Below are 12013 nucleotides of genomic sequence, written 5' to 3'. Positions count from 1 at the left end.
AACCTTCGTTGACACCTGTGTATTTCCTTAGGGGGTCGGGCAAGCATTTTGTGCTGGGGGAGACTTGCGGTCAGTGTATTATGGGAAGGCAGGTTAGTGTCCAATCTTTTCGAAACTGACATCTTTGCTTCTTAGGTTTAGTTTCAGAAGAGTTGACTGTTAGATAGCAAGGTTAAGTAGCAGAAGATGTTCATTTATTTCTCATCCTGCTTTTGGTGTTTGTTATTTTCTTATTCATTTTAATGCCTCAAAGTCTACAAGTGTTAAAGATACACTTGAAACCTAGCCAGTACAACCACATTACCAAATTACTAAATGTGGTTGATATAGGTGGATCAGCTTTATTTTTTATTTATTAATTTGTTATTTGGTTAATATACATGATGTTATTTTTTATAAGATAATTTGTATGGTAATTTTATAATTGTATTAGATAAATGCGAAAAGGTAAATATGGATTTGGAGATGCGAAATAGTTAATATTTAAATTTCTGTCCATGGATATAAAAAACCCCTAAAATATGTTATCATTTCCTATTTATAACCAAAAGATAAATATTTAGATTAAAGAAAGGATCAATCTATCAACTGGATGCCTATCAAAGTAAATATCTATGCTATTTCTTAGAAAAATATTCAATTGCACAGACTTAACTAATTTATTTGTTTTTGTATATGAGTCCTTTTATGTTATAAATCATGATCCATAAACATTTTTGCAGACAAACATAATATCGAGGTTATGTACAAAATCTATTGGCTTTACTATCACATCCATACATGCAAGAAAACTCTGGTGAGGAGGGTCACTTTTTAGTCTATACCATTTTTAATTTCTCATGCTACTCTGTCGTGAAGAATAATGTCTCTTAGATTTTATATAGATCTTTACAATATAATTGAACGCTATTAGATTATGTATATATTTCCTTGCCATCTAAAACTATGATAGATAGTATACATACTACAGTCTCCATAATTCTCATTTAAAACATAGTTAAGATTTCGTTGCTAGCATGTTATTTTCCCTCCAGCACTTTTTATAAAAGTAGAAGGGGAAGATTTCTCCTCCAATTCTTATGTTTCTATTTAATTAATTGCAAAGAAACATTTTGCATGCTTGATTCAGGTAGCGTTTGTTAATGGACTTGCAATGGGATCAGGTGCAAGTTTAGCAACGTTATCCACATATAAAGTTGTCACAGAGAAAACTGTGAGTTCTTCCAATTTCAATGAAAGTTTTCCTCTTTTTATATAGAGGGTTAGCATATCCCTCTTCAATTCATAGTACAAATAGAATACCATTGAGATAGTGCTACACTTTATTATTGACTCTGATAATCTGGAGAGGAGTTAAACAATTTACCTTTCTCTTTATTTTCTTGGGGAATCTGCAATCAACATCAAAATGCCCTTTATTCACTAATCCATCTTTGTGAGTTTTGTTTATAGGGTCCTTCACATAACCGGCAAAAACACACTTGCACAGTTTGAGAACTTACACATTTAACATCTCGTCTTAAATTGTTTAGTTTTTATTGCATTATAATGTACGAGGAAGAGGAAAAAATATAAAATGCTTTTAGAATGATGAACAAAAGAACCGCCACATATGCTACTTTTCATTAAAACATTATTGAGAATGCACTTGTATAATTCATGAATTAAAATAATGTGATTTCAAGTATAACACGTTATTGACGGAGACAGTTCTAACAGGTCTTCGCAGCACCTGAAGTTGGCTTTGGATTTCACACTGAATCCGGTCTCTCATACATTCTTTCACATCTTTCAGGACACCTTGGTAAATACACCATGTTGTGTTGTGTCTATATATATTTCATCATTCAACAATGAAATGCAATTCATCATTGGCCCTAGCGCTTGAGGGGAAAAAATTGAGAGATGGTAGAAGCATCTTTGGCAGAAGTTGCATACTTTAGGAAACGAAATACACTTAGAGAAAGAATGAGTTTGGATAGATTTTTGGCGGTTTTGTTTTCTCTTGGGATGACTATGATATTTTTCTACTTTGCCTGATGAAATTGCAGGGGAGTATTTAGCCTTAACAGGCTCACGGCTTGATGGTGTAGAAATGATTGCAACTGGTCTTGGAACTCATTATATTCCATCAGAGGTAGTTATGTGTCTGTTGACTTAATACAAAGTAGAAAAGGATAAATGCTTCTGGGAAGTTATTAACTAATTGATTTGTCTAAATAGTAATGTCTTTCTGAGGTTGTGGATCTATGTGATTTATAATTAAAACTATGATATCCGTGGCATTGACTGTAGGCAAGTAGTATATTTATTAATTTTCTGTACATGTTATAGTTACATTCCGTGATGAAGCAATGCTGTACTTAGGCCCCTATGCTTAGTGTATTACAGTTACGAGTTCAATGGAAATCTTCTGTGTTATTACTTCTGTTTTTGTTATGTAGTATCTTTACTATTTTCCGTTTACATCAGAAATTGGAAGAATTGGAGAAGCGTTTAATTGATTTGAACACTGGAGATAAGAACCTTGTCAGAGCAACAATTGAAGAATTTACTCTTCAAGTTCAGCCAGGCGAGAAAAGCATTCTCCATAAGTAAGAAATACAAACTTCTGGACTGGATGTGGTAACTAATGGATCATTGTGTTTTCTGCTGCATTTTATTATTTCTAAGCGAAGGATTCCAGATATAGCTTGAGTCTTATATACATATGTCTGTGTCTGTGCGGTATAAGTGAAGGATTCCAGCTATAGCTTGAGTCTTACACACATATGTCTGTCTCTGTGCAGTAGTTCTCTGATTGACAAGTGCTTCTCCAATGACACTGTAGAAGACATCATAGAATCTCTGGTGACATTTCTTATATCATGTCTTTACCACGGACAGAAGATACACAATATAAAAAAAAATTCCCCACTTAACGCAACCCTGTATACAACCAATTACATTCTGATGTGGGAAGTACTATTCTCACATATCTGAAGCTTATGCCACATGTCTCTTCGTCAATCAGGCAGCAGCGAGCGATATGGAGGGGAATGAATGGGTCAAGGGCACTATTAAAAAATTAAAGAGGTCTTCACCGACTGCTTTGAAGATGACATTACGATCGGTAATCTCTTTTTTGCCCACTATCTACCAACTGCTTTGAAGATGACATTACGATCGGTAATCTCTTTTTTGCCCACTATCTACTGGATTTTAAAATTTCAATCAATGATCTCTTCTTTTGAAAATGATATTACAATCTTTCGTGCTCACCATTTAGTGGATTTTTAAATTTCTATTAATTGCGTGGAGATTGGCATTCTATAGCGTAGTATGGGCATGATGTGTGATTCAATGTGGGTTGGTATGTGTTTTTTTATTTTATAAATAAAAGCATTTAAATAATAAAAAAGCAAAATTGATGTGTGATTCAATGTGGGTTGGTATGTGTTTTTTTTAAATAAAAATATTTAAATAAAAAAAAGAGTAAAATTGATAATTGAAAAGTTAAAATAAATAAATTATTCTCCAATTAAAAGAGTAAAGTTTTTAATACGGAAAATTATCTATTTTAACTTTTCTCAAATTGAAATTTAATGGTAAAATAGAAATTTTGTTCTACACTCCGAAAACAAAATTTGCAGCTCGGAAAGATTTGATGACAATTTCATGCATCATAATCCTTTTCATTTATCAATATGTGAACGAAGAAGGAGATGCCTAGCCATCATAACTATATTTGTGTCTACCCCATCCTTGGCCGCTTCCTTTGATCAGCTGAACTACCACTATCTACGTTACTCAAAACCCGAAAGTCTGACCACTCCCCTGGCTAGAAACAAAAGCACCAATACGAGCATCAATAAGTGGGTAAGAGCATGCTTAGGGCAGATTAGGATGATAGTAAAGTGGACCATACTGATGGTGTGCAATCTAATCCTTGAAACCCAGAATCGTTGCAGTCATATGAGCTTGGTAATTAGTGAATACTAGGGTTGAGCAATACCGAGAGTGGGTCATATATATGGAAAGAAGCCTCATGCAATAAGGAAATCAAACATAAGAAGTGGAAAAGGAAGATTATGATGCAACGATAGAAGAAGAGAAGGCAAAGAAAGAAAAGGAAGAGGAAGAGGAGAAAGCTCTCACTTCAGAGCACGATGAAGATGTTTTTAACCTTGATTTTGATTATGCAGGGAAATAGGATAACAATCTAGTTGAAAGAGAAGATGAAGAAAAATATGCAAGAAAGGACATGGAAGTTTTTGAAGATGAATAAGAAAGCATTGAAACGATTTTTCAGCAATGAAACTAAGAAGAAATTAAATTCTGCTGTCAAGAAATATGGCAGAAAGAAGCTCAAGAATATGAAGCACAAGAAGCAAAGTGAAGTTCATAGTTTGAAGATGATGAGTTGTGGTGGCAGTCCTTGAGTGAAAGAATCTTTGAAGAGAATGCTGTAGAAGACAGACTAGAAATAAATACAAGAGAAGTCAAAGAAAAATTGCAACAACAAAAAATGAAGAAATATGGAGCTTACAACCAAAAATCACAGTTGAGATTGAAGCAATTTCGAGGATATAGAATTTGGAGGAAATGAAAAAAGAAATCCAAAATTGTAAAAATCTTTTTGAGTCATTGTAAGCCTAGCTGAGACTTAGAACAGTGCACATATTGAAGTTATGTTGAGTCATGATTAATTTAAGGTCGAGTCATATGGTTGTAATTAAGGGGGAGTGTTAGAAATAGTAAATTACTACCATATGCATGCAATGCATAAAGATATGAGTTTATTTAAGTCGAATCCAATATTAGAAGTCGAGTGTGAGTTTGCATGGAGCAGTTAGCTAGAGAAAAGGCAAGTCAAGTTAGAGTTTGCATGATTCCATATTTAGTAAGTGTGGTCCTTATATACTCATGGTTGGGTTATTGTTATGTGTGGAAACCAAGAGGCAAGAAGAAAGACGAGCTGTAGCTCAATAGTGTTGTATGTGAGAAATGTTAAAGAATGATAACACTTAATGTTAATAATGTAAATAACTGAGTAAATTTAGTTTTTACCGTTTAAACAATTGTGCAACTATAGGGAGTTATGTAACAGAGTCTTTGTATTAAAATGGTGATTGCTCGAGTTTTGATGTAACATTGGAGAGTCATTTTTGACTTTGGAGCAATAAGAATTCCAATCCCTTGCCTCGTGGAGGTTTCCTTGACACACTATCAGGGTTTTACCACGAAAATTCCTATGTTCATTTGTGTGATTCAGTGTCTATTTCTTGTGCATTTCTTTCTTATTTAAATGTTAATAGGTTCAAATATACTAGCAAGTGGTATCAAGGCCACTATCAATTTTTTTTTGAAAGAACCCATGTAGGAAGAAATGGCTAAAATGACTAATGCTAAGTTTGAGGTGGAGAAGTTCACCGGTAAGAACAATTTTGCATTGTGGAAACTGAAGGTACGAGATTTGCTGGTGCAACAAGGGTTGCACAAAGCATTAGATGGGGTTAGAAAGAATCCTACTAGCATGACATATTTGGATTGGGAGGACTTGGATGCCCGATCTCTTAGTACCATCAGGTTGTGCCTTGCAGATGAAGTTTTCTTTAACATTGTTGAAGAAACCTTAGCAACAGGTTTGTGGGTAAAGTTGGAAACTCTGTACATGACCAAATCTTTAACCAACATAATTTATTTGAAGAGACAACTGTATAGCCTTCGGATGAAGGAGGGTACTAAAATTGTAGAACACTTAAATGTATTTAATACACTTATTTGCCAGTTGTCAGATATGGATGTTAAATTTGAAGAAGAAGATAAAGCTATTACCTTTTTGTGTTCCTTGCCCGAGTCTTGGGATCACTTTGTGACTTCTATTAGTTTGAGCACAACCGAATTTTTAGAATTTGATTATGTTTTCAGAGCTTTGTTATCTGAAGAAGTACGGAGGAAGTCCAACATTGAATCTTTCGCGCCAGAGTCCATGGTAGCCATAGACTGGTCCAAGGAAAGAGGAGAGAAATCAAGAAGTTCTTCCAAATCAAAGTCAAAAGGCAAGAAGTGTAAAGCCAAATGTTGGTACTGCAACAAAATAGGGCATCTCAAGAAAGACTATTGGAAAAGAAAGGAGTCCGTTGAAAACCCAAAGAAGGAAGCAAATCAAGTTGAGTTAGGTATGATTGATGAAGTTTTATCTGCTGAATTAGGTATGGTAGATGAAGCTATGTTTGTTTGCAATGTTTCTCAACATTATGAAAATTGGTTGTTAGATTTTGGTGCTTCTCATCACATGAGTCCGCACAGAAATTGGTTCACTTCATATCAAGCTGTGAATGGTAGTTTTGTGTTTATGGGTAATAATGTATCTTGTTAGACTGTTGGGATGTGAAATGTCAGAATTAAAATGTATGATGATATGATTAGAACATTAACTGATGTTAGACATGTACTTGAGTTGAGAAAGAATTTGATTTCTTTGGGAGTATTGGACTCAGAAGGTTATAAGTTTACAGGTCAAGGTGGAGTGCTGAAAGTTTCAAAGGGTGCTCTGGTTGTTATGAAGGCATAAAAGATCAGAAACCTTTACAGACTCAAAGGAAGTACTCAAGTCAGTGAGGCAATGACTGTATCTGAGAAGCCAGAAGGAGACACTTGCCTATGGCATTAGCGGCTGGGCCACATGAGCGAAAAGGGCCTTCAGGTACTGATGAATCACAAATTGCTTCCTAATTTGAAATCCTTGAGTTTGGATTTTTGCAAACATTATGTATATGGAAAACAATGTAAACATAAATTTAAAACTGGAAGTCATAATAGTAAAGGAATTTTGGACTATATTCATTCTAATCTTTGGGGACCATCTCCTACTGTATCTTATGGAGGTGCATTATACTTCTTAACATTTATTGATGATTACTCCAGGAAAGTCTGGGTCTATATGTTGAAAAGAAAAGCTGATGTATTTAATGTTTTTAAACAATTTAAAGCTATGGTTGAAAAGAAAACAGGCAAATCAATTAAATGTTTAAGAACTGACAATGGCGATGAATTTACTTCCTTAGAATTTGAACAATATTTCAAGGATGAAAGGATTGTTAGACATAAAATTGTTGTCTATACTCCTCAACAAAATGACATTGTTGAACATATGAATCAAACTCTTATGGAGAGAGCCAGAAGCATGATAAAAAATGCTAACCTGCAGAAGCAATATCTACTGCTTGTTATTTGGTAAACAAATCACCTTCAGTTGCCATTAATTGTAAAATTCCTGAAGAAGTTTGGTCGGGTCAGTCTTGTGATTATTCACATTTAATAATTTTTGGTTGTGATGCCTATGCTCTTATTCCAAAGAATCAACGTTCTAAGTTAGACCCAAAAGCAAAATGTTATGTCTTTGTTGGGTATGACTATGCGGTGAAAGGATACAGGTTGTGGGATCCTTCTTCACGTAAGATAATCATTAGTAGAGATGTAACATTTGATGAATCTTCTCTTCTAAAATCAAATGTTGAAAAAGTTGAACAAGAACAGGTATCACCGAATCAACAAATTTAGTTGGAGACTAAACCTTTTTTAGAAAGTCGAAAGGAAGGAGAGACTTCTGAAGAAAAAGGTGAAGAACATGCAAATTAAAATGTAGAAGTTCAGGAACTAGTCCAACAACCAGTCACTCTAAGGAGGTCTACAAGGGAAAGAAGAACACCCAACATGTATGAAGATCCTGCTTCATCTAGTGCATTAATTACTGAAGATGGGGAACCTTCTTGTTATCAGGAAGCAGTGGACGATGCAGATAATGAAAAATGGAAAAAGGCTATGGACGAGGAAATGGATTCCTTAGCCAAGAACAAAACTTGGGATCTTGTAGAACTTCCTAAAGGGAGAAGTGTTGTTGGATGCAAATGGGTCTTCAAATTGAAGCGAAATGTTGATGGAAGTATTGAAAGATATAAGGTAAGGCTGGTAGCAAAAGGGTATTCTCAGGTAGAGCCTATTGACTTTCATGATATTTTTTCACTAGTCGTACTTGTTTCTATTCATACTGTGTTAGCACTAATTGCATTACTTGATCTTTAGTGAACAACTAGATGTTAAAAAACCTTTCTTCATGGAGATTTGGATGAAGAGATCTATATGGAACGACCAAAAGGTTTTGTGCAAGGTCACAATAGAGGATTAGTTTGCAAGCTCAGGAAATCATTATATGGCCTGAGGCAGTCTCCCATGCAATGGTACAAGAAGTTTGACTCTTTCATGGTGAGTCAGAACTTCACTAGAAGTGAGTATGATCATTGTGTGTACTTTAAGAGTTTCAATGACATATTCATTATCTTGGTCTTGTATGTTGACGATATGCTTATTGCAAGCAAAAGTATGGAAGAGATCAACAGGTTAAAGGCTAAGCTTTCTAGGACGTTTGATATGAAGGATCTTGGAGCTGCAAAACATATCTTGGGCATGGAGATACATAGAGACAGAAAAATTGGAAAGCTTTGGTTATCACAAAAAAGGTATGCGGAGAAAGTACTTGCAAAGTTCAGTATGGATAATGTGAAATTTGTTACTGTTCCTTTAGCTTCCCATTTTAAACTTTCTTCGGGTTTGAGTCCTAGAACTGATGAAGAAAAGAAGTATATGTCTCGTGTACCATATGCAAATGCGGTAGGCAACTTAATGTTTGCGATGGTATCTACAAGACCTAACATTTCATATGCAGTTGGAGTTGTCAACAGGTTCTTGACAAATCTAGGAGAAGAACATTGGCGAGTAGTGAAATGAGTGCTTCAGTATTTGAGAGGCACTAGTGACCATTGTATAATCTTGAATGGTTGTGAAGGTTCAGTCTGCAGATATGTGGATGCTGATTATGCAAGTGATTTGGACAAGAAGAAATCTACTATAGGACATGTCTTTACTCTTGCAGGTGGAGCAATTAGCTGGATGTCAAAGCTTTAAGAAACAATTGCTTTGTCCACTACTGAAGCAGAGTATATCGCTGCTTCAGATGCCTGTAAAGAGATAATTTGGTTGAAAGGTCTACTTGATGAGCTTGGAAGGACGCAAGAGAAAGTGAATGTATTATGTGACTATCAGAGTGCTATTCATTTGGCCACAAATTCAGCTTATCACAGCAAGACTAAGCACATTGATGTAAGGTACCATTTTGTAAGACATGTGATCGATGGCGGCAAAGTAGCTCTCAAGAAGGTCCATACACAAGAGAATTGTGCATACATGTTCACAAAGCTAGTTTTAGTAGAGAAGATGCAATGGTGTTTGGCTTCTCTTGGCTTGCAGAAGAGATAATGAATGGGCATGGGCAAGGGATTAGGAAATTTGTTGTCAAGGTGGAGATTGTTAAAGAATGACAACAATTAATGTTAACAATGTAATTATCTGAGTAAATTTTGTTTTATCATTCAGGTAGTGGTGTAACTATAGGGAGTTATGTAACAAAGTCTTTGTATTAAAATGGTGATTTCCCGAGAGGCTTGATGTAACATTGGAGAGTCATTCTTGACTTTGGAGCAATAAGAATTCCATTCCCTTGCCTCGTGGAGGTTTCCTTGACACACTGTCAGGGTTTTACCATGTAAATTCCTCAGTTCATTTGTGTGATTCAGTTTCTATTTCTTGTGCATTTCTTTCTTATTTAAATGTTAACGGGTTCAAATATACCAACAAAAAAGATTTATGAATATAATATTTTAATGTGAATTATATTTTTATCTCTACTTCTGTCCATCAAATTAGTATCAGAGCTAGAGGATTCAAAGAGACGATAGTCTACAACTGCAACTTGCAGAGCGCCACTGTGTAAGTGATAAAATATTAAAAAAGTTTCTCTGCCATCGCCGCTAAGCAATAAGTCCTTTCTGATGCAACAATCTGGTCGATGTATTTTTGCGCACAGTCGCTGCGGAACTGTAGCTCTAGATATATATTTTTTAAAGTAGAGTGAGGGCTGAAGCCTTAAGTGGATGAGTCACCATATCTATTAGGGCCTCGAGTTAGTGAGTGCCCGAGAGAGTCGAAAAACCGATGATCGAGGTTAAAGGCGTGCAGTGGCAACAGAAGTGCGACGAGTGCCCGCATTCGGTTAAAGACGACTTGAGTTAGTACATTTGGTTAAAGGTGTCTCAGAGGTAGATGTCGGTTATATGCGAAGAGTCGTACGATGAGAAATGCGATGAGATGTGCAATTGGAGTGTGTGAAGGGCGAGCGTGCCGGACGACCCGATTGGGCATTTCGGTGGGCGACCCGAGCGCGCGCCCAGTGGACCGAGCGGAGTTGGAGAATGTAATGCGGTCGAAGTATGGAGTATGGACAACAACTTATACGATGGGTCGACGACATGCGTATCATACTTAGAGGTTGGGCCAACGCATATTGGTGGGCGGGCTGACCTGTATTATATACTTGGGCCGATGGGTGGGGAGGTGAAATGACATGGTGTTTGGAGTGCGCTGGTCGAATTAGCACTCATATATATTGGGGAGGAGTTCGAATCATTTGGGTCATCGAACTCAGTTGGAGAACATCGTAAAACATAACGAAGAGAGGAGTTGAGTGAAGGGAAACGAAGAACCGCAGAAGCAACAGGCGGCTGGGTCGGGTCAAGTTTGTAGGTGGTCGGGTAGTGTTTCAGCAACGTTTGGCACGTTGGGTCGGCTCGGGCGGACCGTACTGCGTGCAGGTCATGCGCTCCGCCAACGAGCGAGGTTAAACGGTGGTGTGCACAGTTTGGTGGGCGGACAGTTCGAGTATTAACACAGTTGGGCGGAGAACGATATAACGACAAGTGCAGGCCGCATATAGAGTATAGCAGGCAGCATGGTGGTGCGATATGACAGCCGAACGATGTGTCGTAATTTGGGAAGGCGATGAATGACGTGCATTACGAGTTGTGCCAAAACTTAACTTGAGGTTTCCAAGCGTGCAGGGGTGGGCAGAGGGAGCAATAAGTTGCACGATTGTGACACAGGTTTGGTGAATTGTTCAAGTGTGTAGGCCGAATGGTTCGCTGCATGACTTGACTGTAAATTTGTATAATTGTAAATTATTGAAGATTTATTATAAACCAATGTTACTTGGGAGCGGGAGCGAAAGCGGGGAGCGGGAGCGGGAGCGAAAACGGGAGCGGGAGCGACATTTTCAGAAGTTCCCGGTTTGGGAGCGAATCCCAGAGCGTTTTTTATATAATATATATATTTTTTATATTTTGATACATATATGTCAACAAAAACACGTAGAATAATGAATTATATATAAAAAAACATAAAAAAACATAGATTGAACCATACAACAACAATCATCTAGAAGTTATAATCTTCATCAACCACGTCCACAAGTTAGTAACATAGTAACATACAACATATTGAGTATCATGATTCATCAATCTTAAAGTTTCAAGCTTTCAAAATTCAATATATAACATTTATCATCATTGATCACCAAAGTTGTACTTGTAAGCTAAGTGTAACCATTACAACAAATAATATCTAACATGAAATGAAATGTTATAAAATGAAATGAAATGAAACAACTTTCAACTTTCATGAAGCATCATATTCATAATTCATTACTAATGAGTTATAATTGCCAACTTCAAACTTAAATTGTCATATATTGTTTAAAAAAATATCATAATAAATATGAAAGAGTCAATAGTTATAAAAGCTACTAGAAACTAGAAAAGAGAAGTAAATCTATTATCTATTTCTTATGCTTGGGCCTCTTGCCACCACGAGAAATGTCTAATTTTTTAGTCTTGTTGGAAAATCAGGATCTTTGTCATTAATATCACCCTCTAAGCATTAATATCCAGGGGTATCTTTGTCATTACCTCTGTATCTGTAGGGATCTTTGTCATTAATATCACCCTCTAAGCATTAACATAAGATAGAACAAGCATAGCATGTCAAGTCAAGATTTTGTTTGAGTGATGCGTACATTTTTAGGAGGGTCATGAGAGAGGAGTTCGACAAATAATGTCACTAACATCAAGGTACATAGAGGGAT

The 12013-nt window shown here is 36.2% G+C and overlaps 1 protein-coding gene across 3 annotated transcripts in view; it reads left to right on the top strand.

The window, feature by feature from the left end:
* Positions 1-12013, top strand: part of LOC149171933 (3-hydroxyisobutyryl-CoA hydrolase-like protein 5) — a 69165-nt gene that overhangs the window by 28823 nt on the left and 28329 nt on the right. For 2 of the 3 annotated variants that reach the window (XM_089424154.1, XM_089424156.1), the window contains exons 6-13: positions 32-92; positions 723-796; positions 1130-1213; positions 1720-1804; positions 2052-2137; positions 2473-2594; positions 2790-2850; positions 3014-3112. In XM_089424154.1, coding sequence (XP_089280280.1) covers positions 32-92; positions 723-796; positions 1130-1213; positions 1720-1804; positions 2052-2137; positions 2473-2594; positions 2790-2850; positions 3014-3112 — 672 coding nt within the window. The remainder of the gene's footprint in view (positions 1-31; positions 93-722; positions 797-1129; positions 1214-1719; positions 1805-2051; positions 2138-2472; positions 2595-2789; positions 2851-3013; positions 3113-12013) is intronic. The other variant, XM_089424155.1, reaches the window with a different exon arrangement.

This window comes from Pinus tabuliformis, chromosome 4_2 (assembly GCF_031772625.1).
Source record: "Pinus tabuliformis cultivar Carrire ecotype Pingquan chromosome 4_2, CPIR1, whole genome shotgun sequence".
In the NCBI taxonomy this organism is placed as follows: domain Eukaryota; kingdom Viridiplantae; phylum Streptophyta; class Pinopsida; order Pinales; family Pinaceae; genus Pinus; species Pinus tabuliformis.
The sequence above is the reverse complement of the archived record's forward strand: the minus strand, read 5'-3'. Positions and strand labels throughout refer to the sequence as shown.